We start from the raw sequence: 15,733 nt of genomic DNA, 5'->3' as shown, positions 1-15,733 counted from the left end.
GTTTTGCCGGACTACGAGATGCGTATGTGATTTATAATCTCGACCGCGTTATTTTGCTGGATTGTTATCTTAAAATATAACTTATCACTACGCGATAAGGAATTTACGTTTGTGAATAATTGATATTCAAATTTGTACCGTCTACGTATTACACATGTGGGCGTATTTCCATTAGTATCTATAAATATATTACAGATATATTTATAGATACTACTGGATATACACGGACGATGGCCGCGGCGCTATCGGCAGATTCATCGGCCGAGCGGCGGGTGTTTCAGAAAAGACCATCCTAGAGCACAGCCTCAAGACATCTATACACAAACGCGACACCAGAGTCGCCGAGGCTGTGCTCTCTCTGATCGAGCACGGAGCAGGGCCCGCTGGATTGCAGTAATTAGGATTAAAAAATAAAAAATAAATCACCATATACAGTATTTTTATATATTATCATATATTATTTATTATGGACTATTTATATATTATTTTAAATTGAAAAAAAAAAAAATGTCGGTGTGGGCCACGTCTTCCACGACAAGCTCGAAGTCCAGCGAAGATCTGCTGATGTTCAGTAAAAATATAAAATAACGCCACAATTTATAAAAATAAAATGTTAAAAAAGGCACGGGCAACTGTGAGCCCGTGAATGTCGTAAAGTAAATAAAAAAAAAAAACAAACCTTAGATTTACGTATTTCATACGATTCGCTAATAACTCAGCTATATTGTGCACTACTAAGAGTTTATGATTAATATATATTTATTTATAATACGACATTATTACACTTAACTACTTATTTCCACTTTAATTTTACTTACAAAGTTTCGTCGACGTTCAAAACGCCATTTTTCGCAAATCTATAGTGAATATCATAGATTAATCAAGCTCTCGACCAATGATGGCGCGTCAATTTCCTGTCAAATGTAGTTTATTTGGCTTTTTTCCTGTTACGGTTGAAATAGAGCGTTTATGTTTGACGTTATAAGCGTTGACGCGAGGTACATTGTATGCCATGACCGTAAACGATGCTTGCTCATGACGTCATTATTTGTTTAGCAAAATTATTTGATTTTATTAATTGAATATGTTTTTTTATTTTGCTAAATATTTATTTACCGGCTATCTTTAATTATAAATTATTTTAATAAAGACAGGCAATAAAATTAAATGAACTTTATTTAAGTTAACTTTACTAAAAGTCGTCTTTGAATCGTGAATAATTTAACTGTACCATCAGGGCAAGACTCGCATAGTTAAAATAGCTGTTTCATAAGCGAGATTCACGATGAGGTAAGTATTCGCAATTATTTTTCTTAAGCAGTCCTGCATTGGGGACCGAGCTTAAGTCCAAGCATGTTCATCCTAAAAATATTTTTTAATAAATTTTATTGATTATCTGTGTTAATTAATAAACGTATATTTTTTATCGATTATTCAGTATTAGTTGGATAATTTAATCGTTATTATGTTTTTTTAAACAGGAAAAAACATATATTACTAATCGGACATTAATGTTTGATTTTTAATTTTATTTAATTATGTAGATAAAATTTTTTAATTATTTCAATTCCGAAAATAAAAATGAATTAATTATCGATTTAGAAATTGATTATTTATAACTTATTATCAAACTCTGCCATCAAATATTGTTTATATTAACGTCACGTCATTTGAGTGTATTATGGAAACAGATTCTTATAAAAGCGCCATTCGATATGAGCAGAACGTGCTCGATGACAGCCTTGACCGTGCATTGATTTCAATTGGAAGATCATTGGATTGACGTTGTGTTGCCAGTCATAATATGAAATCAATCATTATTATAAATAAATAAATATAAATATTGGACAACATCACATACATTACTCTGATCCCAATGTAAGTAGCTAAAGCACTTGTGTTGTGGAAAATCAGAAGTAACGAACGTACCACAAACACCCAGACCCAAGACAACATAGAAAACTAATGAACTTTCTTTAAATCGACTCGGCCGGGAATCGAACCCGGGACCTCGGAGTGTCGTACCCATGAAAACCGGTGTACACACTACTCGACCACGGAGGTCGTCAATTGTATATCAGTAACCGTTTTTGAGTTACGGTTCACTTGTTAGTAGGGCTTTAGAAGCCCGTCTGGGTAGGTACCACCAACTCATCAGATATTCTATCACCAAACAGTAATACTTAATACTGTTGTTTTTTTTTTATGGCATTGGTTGGCGGACGAGCATATGGGCCACCTGATGGTAAGTGGTCACCACCGCCCATAGACAATGGCGCTGTAAGAAATATTAACCATTCCTCACATCACCTATGCGCCACCAACCTTGAGAACTAAGATGTTATGTCCCTTGTGCCTGTGATTACACTGGCTCACTCACCCTTCTAACCGGAACACAACAATACAGTGTACTGTTATTTGGCGGTAGAATATCTGATGAGTGGGTGGTACCTACCCAGACGGGCCTGCACAAAGCCCTACCACCAAGTAAAGTAAGTGTTCCGGTTAAAAGGGTGAGAGTAAATACAGGCACAAGGGACATAACATCTTAGCTCCCAAGGTTGGTGGCACATAGGTGATGTAAGGAATGGTTATTTCTAACAGCGCCAATGTCTATGACCACGTACCGTCAGGGGACCATCGTTTGTCCATCATTTGCTCGTTCGCCTATCTATATCACAAAAACAACGTTATTACTCAATTTCTTTATCCACCTATTGATTACAGAGTATATCAGTAATGTACATTTTATTTTTATATATCCTGCCTAGATATCAAACAATATGTCCAACCTTTTTTATCCTTAATTTAATCTTGTATTGAGTAATATGCCTTATCCATGTTTTTTTGACATAAGCTTTTATATATTTTTAATATGCTAAATTAAAAATGATAATATCTTATTATAGAAACATATACTATGACCCGGGAAGGATGTATAAACTTTGCGAAGTCGGAAACCAGCTGTTATTGGTTTAACTTTCCTCCTCGTTTCTGTACAATGAATGTCGTTTCTTAGTTTCTTGCCGGTTCTTCCCGGTAGAATCTTGAATAAAGTATATTTTGATTTTGTTTTTGATTCTTATATATAATACTGCTGTAAACATGCTGAGCAACTATTAAACCCAATATATTAAAAACGTCCCGAAGAGAGCTCGAACTCCAAGATTGTAAATACCGGCGGCTCTTTTTTACAGATTCTTACAAAATCTTCCATAAGTATTTCTTGGTAGGCAAACTGAGCACGTGCGAATCAATGGTGTTTGTTTGAATGAACTCAAAACCTTCGGTCTTGATTCGAGTGTGCCATCGTGGCCATCGTGAGTCACTGTTTAATATTAATAATATATACCTACAAATGATCTAAATATAGTATAGATAACAAGCCCGCATAATCTAGCTTATCAATCAATTGAACAATTGGTATCTTAATAGAAAGAAAATAACCTTGCTCGTGGTTTTGATTGGAGATATATTCATTAAAAGCCGTAGTGACCCAGTGGGTTGAACACGAATCTTAACAGAAATCATACAATATCAAATTCATACAAAATCAAAATTCAAATTAAAAAAAAAAAAAAACAAGTTAGTTCATGATTTTCATTGATGACCTTTGAAATAAAACGGTCGAATCCTGGCTATGTTTTTGTTATATTGAATACTAGACGTGCCCGCGACTTCGTGCGCGTTTGAATTTAACAAAAAAGTTATTGTTGTAGCCTAAGTTACTCCTTATTACATCAACTATCTGCCGGTGAAAGTCCCGTCTAAATCGGTCCAGCCGTTCCAATGAATTGCCAGAACAAACAGACAGACAAAAATTGAAAACATGTTATTTTGGTATATGTACCGTGTATACATACATATGCATTTAGTAATAAGCGGTTATTTTAATAATGATTGTAATATTAGATTTGTAATTATAATCTGTCAAAAAGGCCCCCTAAGTTTCTTCTGCTGGTTCTTCTCAGGTCAGGATATTTTCGTTCCCGAACCGATTGTAATGTTTAATCTGACGATGAATAATTTAATATAATGCTTATTTTAATTAGTGTATCGTATACAGGATTTTGTTTTGATTTGATAAACGGGAAGCTAGTTCGAATCCGAGTAAACATTACTGATTTTTTATGGGCTTATTTTGATTTTATAATTTATCTTATGATGATGATGTTGCCCTTACATATTTCGGCCACAGCCTATCTTCCTATCCCTAGTTGCTATACTTAGATAAGTCGATCTAAATAAATTCTGCCAAACGTGTCCACATGTGTTTGTGTTGGAGCAATAAACTCCAATTTTTCAGCTCGACAAGAACAGACCTGACCATTCAGCTGTGTTGCAGTTTTAGGACTGAACTTAATATCGATATAGAAATGGGCTACGATAAAAAAGATCAGTACCTAACATCCCCCCCCTTAGTATAAAGCTCGATCGTAATTATATAAAGTCAATCACCGATTGATGTTAAAAAGTTGATGATGAATTTAATTATTTAACTGTGTTTTCACGATTGAACAAACGTACGAAGTAAATACAGAAAAAAAAACCATTAAATGATTAAAAATAAACAAAGGTTTAATTCTGGGAAGTTCGTGTATTGCCAGGTGTTCGTATGTACGACGTATAGTGATGTTCCGAACATCGACATAAAGTATTTATGACTTTTCTATTTTTGTTGGAAGCGATACGAGGAGGTCGGATTTTCGGTGTTTTATAATCGTAAATATGTACTCAAATTATGTTGGTTGTATTTGCATATTGTCGAGCATTACTCGATAAAAAACGTAAGCGACCCCTGAATCAATATCATGAACTACAGTCACAAGGGACATGACACCTCAGTTCCCGAAGACGCGCAAAATGGTCGTGCATTTGCGATGGAAGAAATACTGCCATTGTTCAAATAATACGCAAGTCTCGCAGATTTTTTTCGCTGATTTTCTCATGTCTGAGATGTTAATTTCCGAACAGGTGGTATTTTGTTAATCAATAAATAAGTGCAATGATACTACGTCAATAGGCAGTGATGATCGACTAAGTTTAGTGTCCCATATGATAAAAAAAGAATTAGTTAGTGGAAAATGCCTAGATGGACTTAATTCCACCTATAAAAATAAAAATATTTATTCAGCTTATTACGGTATACACACTAAAGGTTGGAGCTAATAACAGACATAATATCACGGAAAGTAAAATAAATTTTACTAATAAAAAAATATATCTAATATTATTACGCGAATTAACAATTAATTTCAATATAAACAGACTCTCCGACTTTAAAGCACAGATTACAAAAGGAAATATTTTATATTTAACAAACGAATACGATAATAGATTACACATGGAAAACATCACTACACAAAACCCCGGCGCGTCTGTCTGTCTGAATGAGATCAAAACCTACTGATATGATTTTCAAACAGTTTCCAGCAAATGGTGGAGTGTTTTATAAGGAAGATTTAGGTGTTTTATTGTATAAATTTGGCTGTGAGACCATGTTTGTGCCGCGTCAACTAAGAGTTTAAATCAGTAGTTCCCAAACTTATTTTTCTCGTGGACCACTTTCAAAATTTTACTGGTTTCGGTGGACCCCCTGCTGCTACATTTCTAGCACATTCTTAAAGTCGCCAAAAAATAAAAATTGTGTCGCTTCAGAGTTCTGTCCCTATATTCCGATAGGTAAAATAAAAACGAAAAATGGTACATTTTATAACACTTTATTTATTTTTTAATAGAATTACAAGAAAAAATTAATAAGGTAATATAGGTTCAGGACATAATTTTAATTAATGGGAAGGATGTATTTGATGGAGTGTCAGCAAACGATCAATGTTTGGCTTTATTTTTGTGAGCAATAACCGCAAATCCCCCCGCTCTGTGATGTTTAATTTGCTCCTTTTTTTGTTAAGAGGTTTGTAACGGCACTAAAACTCCTTTCGACAAGGTATGACGAGGGAAAAGCTATTAAAAATTTCCTTGCGATTTCCCACAGTCCAGGATTTTTTTCGGGTATTTCTGCTTGCAGCCAAAATGTTTGGTTGCCTTTTCTAAATTTCACCTTCAGCTCCTCGTTGGTGCTTAGCTCGAGCAGCTCCTCTTGTAAGACAACATTGGCCAGTTCCGTTTCATTAAATGTATTTATGATCCATGGTGGTATATCCATCGTCAGCATATCTTCAAACCTGGTTTTGATGACATCATGCATCAGGGCACTTAAATGTTGACTGTAGGTATGGATATCCTCATCAATACATTCTACCTGCGACAAGTTTGGAAATTGAGAGAATTCGCGCCGACTAATGTTTTGCTTCATAAATTTCAATATCCCAAGAAAAGCCGAAATTAACCCCTTTGTTTATATTAAATTCAGGCTGTCACCTTGTAACTGCAAGTTTTAATATCATTAAATTTTTTAAACAAATATGTCAAATACGCAATCTCTGCTTTGAATTTGAAAAAGTTTTCTTTTAAATCTGGATCTCTACTTTCTAGGAACTCTAATACGGAATCGAAAACATAGTAAAATCTCGTTAAGCATGCACCTTTCGACAACCAGCGTACTTCAGTATGTAAGAGCAGTCGTTGGAAGTCTTCATCATTTTCGTCGCACAATTGAGCAAATAAACGCGTATTCAATGCATTGCTTCTGATTTAGTTGACAGCTTTTATTACAAAATGAAGAGATTGGTTCAACCTAACAGTCGCTTGCCTTTTTAAAATATTATCTGCTTAGTTAGGTACTTAAAACAATGTAGGTAGGCCCTTATAAAAACTATGCTTACATTTTTGCTCTTTACTATCAAAAGCAGATAAATTTTCGTGGACCCCCATTATCATCTTATGGACCCCCATTTTTTATTCACGCATACGTAGACCCCCAGCAAGTCTCCCGTGGACCCCTGGGGGTCCACCTGGACCACTTTGGGAGTCACTGGTTTAAATGAACGAAGCCGTGGGCTGGTAGCTAGTAGATTATAGAAGGAAAATGGTTAAAATTCAAATATTTTGATGATAACAGATATGACATAAGGAATATATGATACTAAAACGTATTAACTGTCCGTTATCTATGACTGTCGCGTTATCTTTTACCGAAACAGGGAAAATGCTTCAGTTTTTAAAAATATGTGTTTTTTCCTTAAAATATTGATGTGTTGATAAGGAATTAGTAGTTGTTCAGGATTAATTCGTTTACGATTTAAGACCATGCATTGCGTTTGAATCGACGGGGTATTTCCAGGAGCAGATTCTCAATTAGGTAGTGCAGGCAAGCCAAGGTGCCTTTGGGCAGGTGAAATTTTGGTTGAATTTAGGAAAGAGTAAAGAGGGCCCGACATATGCATCGCTCCAACGTAGATAATCCAATCCTTATTTCAAGATTCAAGATTTCAAGATTCGGAGACTTTTAGTTTTAATATTGTAGTGTAGAACTTATTAGACAAGTTGACCACAATTTTTAAATTATCTTTACTTGTCAAATTTCAAAAAATTAAACTTGTATGTACGAGGAATCACAGTGACTCCATATCGTTATTATTGGGGTGTTGGACACCGTATTTTTGTCGGACAAGTCGACCACAATTTTTAAATTAATTTTATTAAAAAAAAAATCAAAAAATCATAGTTGTATATACGGAGAGTCATAGTGACGTCATATCGACAATTCCAGGAATCGAGCATTCGAAAACGCAGCAGCGCCGAAACTTTTCATATTAGAAAAGTTTGTCGGACTCATCGCAAAAGAGGAACTCACAGTTTTACATTTGTAGTCAAAACAATTTAAGGTTCTCGTACAAAAATAAACAAAAACACAAGAATCAAGAATCTAAAGATGAAACAGTGAACACGCTTCCCATTAATTAGTAACAATATTTTTTTATATATACCATGTAATGAAAGTATATCAATAAAATAATACCAAATGAATGAATTTTTTTTTTAATTAATTGTTGAACGTGCAAAGTTCCATTGGATGGTGAGTGGTCAACACCGCATGTTCATTGGTGCTGTAAGAAATCTAATCATTTCCCTAATCGCCAAAACCTAATTAGGATGTCATGTCCCCTATGCACTCAGTCACATTGCCTCACTCACCCTTTAAATCGTAACAGTACTAAGTATGACTGATTGGCGGTTGAATATCTGAAGCTACTGGTAACTACTCAGACTGGCTTGCACAAAGCCATACCATGAAGTATATATTCTAAGTATTTTTGTTATTATAGCAACATTTAGCCACAAACGCACGCACCAAGCAAATACAAGGAAGTAGAGAGCGGAGACGGACAGGCATAGCGGTGTCAGAGGGCGCCATACCGTTTAACATCACTGCATACGGAGCGATACCACCCAGAAGCGTCAATTAAAAACAAATTAATTGAGAAATTTGTCTAAGACCATTTACAAGCTATGACAAATTTTGTGTTATGCCCAATAACAAACCTATGTTCGGCCTTTTCTTGGAGGTAAATAGGAGCCAAAACCGAACCCTGTGAAACTCTTAACCGCAAAGAATAATAACAAGACGGAGTTCGTTAATCTTTGTTGTTGCTATAAAAGAGTGCAACGTCTTTAAAATAGCAATATGGGGTTGCTGTTATTAGTAACAAAAATTACAAATATCAGTTTCTACGTAACGCGTTTATTCGTGCGAATGATTTTTCAAAATCTTCGCACAATTGAATAAGTCGGTTTATCTAATAGAATACTCGTTGAATCGTTTTATGTTTAGTAATATATTGTTTGAAGCTTACATGAATCGTTTTCACATCACTATTCCAAGAGTAATTTTATATTTCCCGAATCCCGATTTACTTTCACGAGATCATAAAACTTACTCAGACGTTAGCGGGACACCGGGCGGACCGGCCGCCATTTTAAAAATAGCCGACGCGATTTTCATAGTGAAGTTCTAGAAATAGTTAATATTGTGTATATGTGAGTGGACAATGATTTTGAACGGGTAAGTGAGTATATATTATAAATTTTCACGTTTGGCGCTAAATTTTAGTGACGTGTGCAATCTAATTTGGATAAAGAATTCAGAGACATTTTTAGATGTTTTTTATGACATAAAAGTTCGTAACAATATTTATTTTATCTGTGATACTGAATTACGGAATCTCTTTTTCAAACGCCATCAAAATATATAATCAAAGAATTTAATTAATATCGTTGTTCGGTAGTCAGTGATAGTTTATTTTAACTTTGGGTTATGTGCATTGGGCACAAAGCGCTTCGTCTTTTAAGTTACATGTCTAATTACTTTATAAGTTTAATTATCAGGAGACTTTTCACGATATATATTATCAAGTATCATTTCTGTTGCCACACAGTTCTATGCATAAATAAATGCCGATCGTGATGTTTTGAAATGTACAAGAAAACATAACGATATTATGGAATAAAACACTTGGATACTATTTTAAAACATTGGCAGTGAAAATTATTTACAACATTAATTTTGTCTCAAACAAAAATACTGTTAGGAGTCGGTTTTAATTAATTTTTTCGCATTATAACTGTTCTTGTGACTTTGGACGACAAAAGGACGTAGATTTTTTTAAATATTTCGTAAAAACTCTATATTATTCTAGCATCGATATAACAAAAACAGACATCCATGACTATACACAAACAGAAACGACTACATCCTGGTTTTTGTTAATAATAATGACAAAGGAATTGATATATAAATGAAGAACACGAAACAAAATAACACGCTTGGGTCGTAAATTAAACTATGCAGAACGAAATAAACTCAAATAAATTTAAGTTCAACAAATGATGCCAAATTACATGCTAAACACAGGATGTATTTGATTAAGGAAAGCTGTAGATGCATTGTGAGTTTCTGCAAAGCATTCGATAATGCATATCAAATATATTTGATTAAAATAATTAAAGTACATTATATGCACATAAAGATTTGTTTTGTGTATGTATATAATCTATACATTATTGATAACCCTCGACATTTAATGAAGTCAAATTATCATAATCAGAATAATTTAAGGGAGTTCCGCTAGGGTATATTTTTAGACAAATTTTGTATAGTTTTCGTAATATTTCGTGGCAAAGACGATATGCATATCGCTTATGAGCGAACATAACACAATCTATTAGATCTACAGGGTCAATGCCCTCTTCTTGCAGTTTTATTTGCACTTCACTTAGACAATCGTTTGTCGGTGAGTTAATGATGTCTTCAATCGGATATCTAATTATATATTATTTATGTATGAACGTTAGGATTATTAAGATTAAGTTCTTAAATAAATACAAATATTAATTAAGCATAGTTACTGCATAAAACCTGACCACATGGAATGTTGCAAAAATGCTAGTAGTATTCCGTTGAATCGCAATTCCAATCCTCTGGGCAAAAAACAAACCAGCCCTCCTGTGACCAGTGGAGACAATAAAGCGAGTTATAATTTTAATGAAGATTTTTGCACTACTGCTTCTTTCTTAATGAGCCGAGATGGCCCAGTGGTTAGAACGCGTGCATCTTAACCGATGATTCTGAGTTCAAACTCTGGGCAAACACCACTGAATCTTTACGTGAATAATTTGTATTTAAAATTCATCTCGTGTTCATCAGTGAAGGAAAACATCGTGACGAAACCTGCATGTGTCTAATTTCAACGAAATTCTGCCATATGTGTATTCCACCAACCCGCATTGGAGCAGCGTGGTGGAATATGCTCCATACCTTCTCCTCAACGGGAGAGGAGGCCTTAGCCCAGCAGTGGGAAATTTACAGGCTGATTATATGTTATGTTATGTTATACTCCTTTCTTAACTACACCATCGTATTAACCGAATATATATTTTGGTTTGTATCATATCGAGATACCTAATTATGCAAATAACATCTCTTTATTGTCCTACTGCTGGGCAAAGACCTTTTTTCCCTTTTGAGGAGAAGCTTTTGGAGCTAACTCTAACATAGTTCTCTTGCGGGTTAGTGAACACACGTGACAGAACCACCGCGTGCAGGTTTCCTCAGGATGTCCCCCATCACTGACGAACACGAGATGAATTTTAAATACAAATTATTCAAATGAAGATTCAGTGGTGTTTGCCCAGAGTTTGAACTCAGAATCATCGGTTAAGGTTCATGTTTTGTTACCACCCTATCACGGTTCTCATCATGTCTTCCAAGTAGTTGTACTAGTGTTATCACAAATATTTATTTAAATATATATGATTATATTTAATATAACATTTGAATCCAACACGTTATGAGACGTTTGAGTTAGAGAGTGGTGTTCGATCGTGTTGAGTTTCCGTAAAAAACAACTTGTAAGATCTTCTATAGTTAAATCGAAATCTCACAAAAGTGAAGAAAAAATTACTTGTCTGAGTTCATTTAAGGTACAAATAATTCGTTTAGAAAAAGTATGCAGGGCTGTTAACGTATTAATCAAAGGCATATTATTTTAAATGTTTCCGTATATTAAAATTCAAGAATTTCCTTAAATTATTGTTTCCAAGAATTCGATCCTTACCAACGATATTATCGAATAGTATTATAAAACAAATATTATTAATTTTTAAACCATTGGGCTCGACTTATGATTAGAAATATTAATTTTCCAAAAATTCAATTATATCTTTTTTTTTTATCAAAATCGAGACTCGCTTGAGATTTTTTTTGCTGTTCCTTATATGTATTTTGGGCATTTTGTGAAAAAAATATCTTGTATGTATAATAGAAAATTTTTAATCGGTCCAGCATTTTCTCTTATATTCTGTGTAACATGTATATATTATCAAATAATCCGATGCCGGCAAATCAGACACGATCAACGGGCTGGCAACTCCGAGCTGATATTGAATTTTTTTTAATAGACAAACCCAATAAATTGTCATCGGCCCGCCATAGGTTTGGACCTAGGACTTCGGGATCTAGCCACTAGACCAACGCAGCAGAATCCGTACAATATAACCAATAGACGATAGTGGTTAAAGTAAGTACAATAAAGGATATTTACGTCATTTAAAATGTCAAGACATTAAACAATAAAATTGAAATAATAAAGGCGGAGATCAAAAGACGAAAAACTGTTCATAATTAATCGTTACACGAGTGAACGTTTGGCAAAAACACTCCAGACCGTATCTTTGTTTAATAATAGATTGTAGGGACAGACGCGACGCTGTGAAATAAACTAATATTCACCTTTATTCTAATATATTTAACAGACTATATCTCTAGAAAAGTTATCAGAAACATATTTTTACATTTAATGGCATGTACAACATAATATACTATATACATATATATATATATAAATGAAATAATGAATACAATATATTTAGGGTCTTATCCCTAAATATATTTTTTACATTACATTACATTAACTCTCCCTTTGAGGAGAAGGTTGGGAGCATATTCCAACACGCTGCTCCAATGCGGGTTGGTGGAATACACATGTGGCAGAATTTCGTTTGAAATTAGACACATGCAGGTTTCCTCAAGATATTTTCCTTCACCGACGAGCACGAGATGAATTATAAACACAAATTAAGCACATGAAAATTCAGTGGTGCTTGCCTGGGTTTGAACCCGAAATCATCGGTTAAGATGCACGCGCTCTAACCACTGGGCCATCTCGGCATCCCTAAATATATACAAATATGAATTAAAAATAGTTACCGTATAAATCTTGACCGCGTGGAATGGTGGCAAGAATGCTAGCAGCATTTCCCCGTTGAATCGCAATTCCGACCCTCTGGGCTAGTGAAGATACTATAAATATGTATAAGTATTATACTTTTAATGAAGCTTTTTGCACCACTAGTCCAAGGGCCAAGTGTTTCGAGAGCAAATGGGACAAAAAAGTAATTAATAATAATAACATTATAGTCGATAGGGCTGCGTGCAAGTTCACATATCCACCCACTCATCAAATACGTATTCTCCCGCCAAACAGCAAAATGAAATGTTATGTGGCCAGTGTTATAACTGGTACAGGAAACTCAGTTCCCAAGTTCGGATTTTGACGACCGAGTAGTGTGTACACGTGGTTTTCATGGGTACGCCACTCCGAGGTCCCGGGTTCGATTCCCGGCCGAGATGTAGAAAAAGTTCATTAGTTTTCTATGTTGTTTTGAGTCTGGGTGTTTGCGGTACCGTCGTTACTTCTGATTTTCCATAACACAAGTGCTTTAGCTACTTACATTGGGATCAGAGTAATGTATGTGATGTTGTCCAATATTTATATGTACGTACCTATATCGTTTTCGTGAATTTATCTTTAAGTACAATTGGTACAATGATAAGGGACTTGCGATTGAAAGTGATAAAGTAGGTTTAAAACTGAACCCAGAAAAAACTAAAATAATGACAAACGGAAATAAAAGTGCAATACACCTAGAACATACGGAAACTAATTACACAGATGAATATATATATTTGGGGCAGCTAATAACTCGACGAGAGCCTATGCAAAAGGAAGTTGAGAGACGAATTACTAACGGCTGGAAGAGGTACTGGGGACTAAACGAAGCTATGAAAGACACCAAACTCCATGTAAGAATGAAAATCAAATTATTGAATACATGCGTATAACCTGTTCTCATGTACGGCTGCCAATCATGGACACTGACTCAAAAGATGACAAAAAAGCTTGCAACCTGTCAATATGCAACGGAGAGGAGTATGCTCAACATTAAGAAATTCGATAGAGTGAAAAACCGCGACATTAGAAACAAGACAAAAGCTATTGATATTACATTAAAAATAAAACGACTTAAGGACTTAGGGCACACACTGAGAGGCCAAGATAAATGGAGTAAAAGAGTAACCGTTTCGTATCCTAGAGGAGGTAAGCGAACGAGAGGTAGACCTCAGAAAAGATGGGATGGTGACATCAAACAAGTGGCAGGAGTGACGTGGAGTAAAGTGGCTCAGGAACGAGCCGAATGGAATAGGTTGGAAGAGGCCTTTGGCGATTGGCAGACGGATCTGCAAACGATAAATAAACAAGAAACGTTGGAAAATATTTAGTTCAACATTCGTTGTTTATTTATCTATTCAAGTAATTGCTAGATTAATATTATTTTTATGTAATACTTTTTGTAGTTTAAGTTTGATATGTTGTTTTCTATGATCCGAATAAAGGGCTATATTATTATTGTTATTACAATTAGTTCGTATAACATTAAATAGTAACAAATCATCATGATTAGGCATTTTTTTTAAATACCTAATCACCTATACAACGCACCTTTGTTTATGAAGCCAGGGTGAAATAAAATCTCAAATAACAACCGGTAACATTTATTTTAAAAACATGCGATAAACAAGCAAACCACAAAAACGTATGTTGGACATTTAATGTCAATACAGAAATAATTGTCCCAATTCTTTAGTAAAAGCTCGTAAACAAGAAGAGGTTCCTCATTCTAAAACAGATGGGATATGCCCTTATTCCAAAAACGCAAATTTTAGTGCAATGCACTTTGTTATTTTTGTACTTCTGGATTATTGTTGTATCTTGTTACTCTCGGATTATTTCCGTGTAACATACATTTGTATATGTACACAGCAATTATTATAACATTAAGTCTTTAAGTATTGTGCAAATTACAATTGCGTGGAATGACAAGATCCAATTTCTGGGCGAATATGAACCAGCCCTTCTGTCATCAGTGGAGGCAAATAACACATTTAACAAAGGTTTTTAGACAATTGCACCAAGCTTGTTAATTAATGTTTCACATCAGCAAGCATCAGCAGCAGAATCGAGTCGATTTCTACCAGTTTACTCTACTGTAAGCCACGTAAACACATTCGTTCCAAAATATCCTTAACGGGGCGGCATTTCTTACAGTGGCCAGGGGCCAGTGACACTAACTTTGAATTCAGCACTGGGTATTGCTGTTTGGCGGTAGAATATCTGATGAGTGGGTGATACCTACCCAGATTGGCTAAGCCTTAACACCAAATCATTGGATTCATCCACGTTTTTATCCACACAAAGCGAAACAAGTCGGAGGACTCAGCTCTGATATGGAGAAGAGATGTGGGCCTGTCAGGAAATTTACAGGTTTTAAGCATTGAAATATTACATGGAATATTCGCTAATATCATAAGAAATTATTAGATTTGATGCGTTTAATGTTTATTTATAAAATCTCACGTGTTTTGATAATTAATCTTGTAATTAAATATGATTTATGATAAATGTAAGTAATGAGTTGTTTAAAATATCAGCAAGATGTATTTAAAGAGATTCTCTATTCAAATCTTTTTGTGTTTGATCAGCGTTATCTGTGCTAATATGTGTTTGGTAAATAAGAATCACACTATAAAATATTATTTGAAGTGAAGATTTGGAGGGTTTTTTTTCTGATGCTGTGTCTAAGGCTTTCATATCATCAAGCCTCTCCTTCCTTATGTATGCCAGGCGCGTTTGGTATAGAATTAATTGCTATATATTATAATTACATAGTATAAAACAAAGTCGCTCACCGCTGTCTGTCCCTGTTTATGCTTAGATCTTTAAAATTACACAGCGGATTTTGATGCGGTTTTTTTTAATAGATAGATTGATTCAAGGGAAAGGTTTATATGTATAATACATGCACAATATAGTAGAGAAACACTGATAATTTTAGAGGTTTCTAAAGTGATGTAAATAAACACATTTTTTGCGCTTACATCGCAAACGCTGGCTGAACCCTACGAGATAGATCAAAATAATGTACTACAGAGTTG

The 15,733-nt window shown here is 34.6% G+C and overlaps 2 protein-coding genes across 8 annotated transcripts in view; both read left to right on the top strand.

Annotated features, from left to right (window-relative positions):
- Nucleotides 1–8,806: 8,806 nt before the first annotated feature.
- LOC113391588 (tau-tubulin kinase homolog Asator) overlaps nucleotides 8,807–15,733 on the top strand; it is a 72,907-nt gene continuing 65,980 nt past the window's right edge. For all 7 annotated transcript variants that reach the window (XR_010309787.1, XR_010309786.1, XM_064219959.1 and 4 more), the window contains exon 1: nucleotides 8,807–8,965. The gene's annotated coding sequence lies outside the window, so the exon portion shown is untranslated. The remainder of the gene's footprint in view (nucleotides 8,966–15,733) is intronic.
- LOC135194477 (uncharacterized) lies at nucleotides 13,628–14,020 on the top strand. Its single transcript, XM_064219946.1, has one exon. The coding sequence runs from the start codon at nucleotides 13,628–13,630 to the stop codon at nucleotides 14,018–14,020; it is 393 nt and encodes a 130-aa protein (XP_064076016.1).

Source organism: Vanessa tameamea, chromosome 30 (assembly GCF_037043105.1).
Source record: "Vanessa tameamea isolate UH-Manoa-2023 chromosome 30, ilVanTame1 primary haplotype, whole genome shotgun sequence".
Lineage (NCBI taxonomy): Eukaryota > Metazoa > Arthropoda > Insecta > Lepidoptera > Nymphalidae > Vanessa > Vanessa tameamea.
This window is presented reverse-complemented; position numbering and strand designations above follow the sequence as displayed.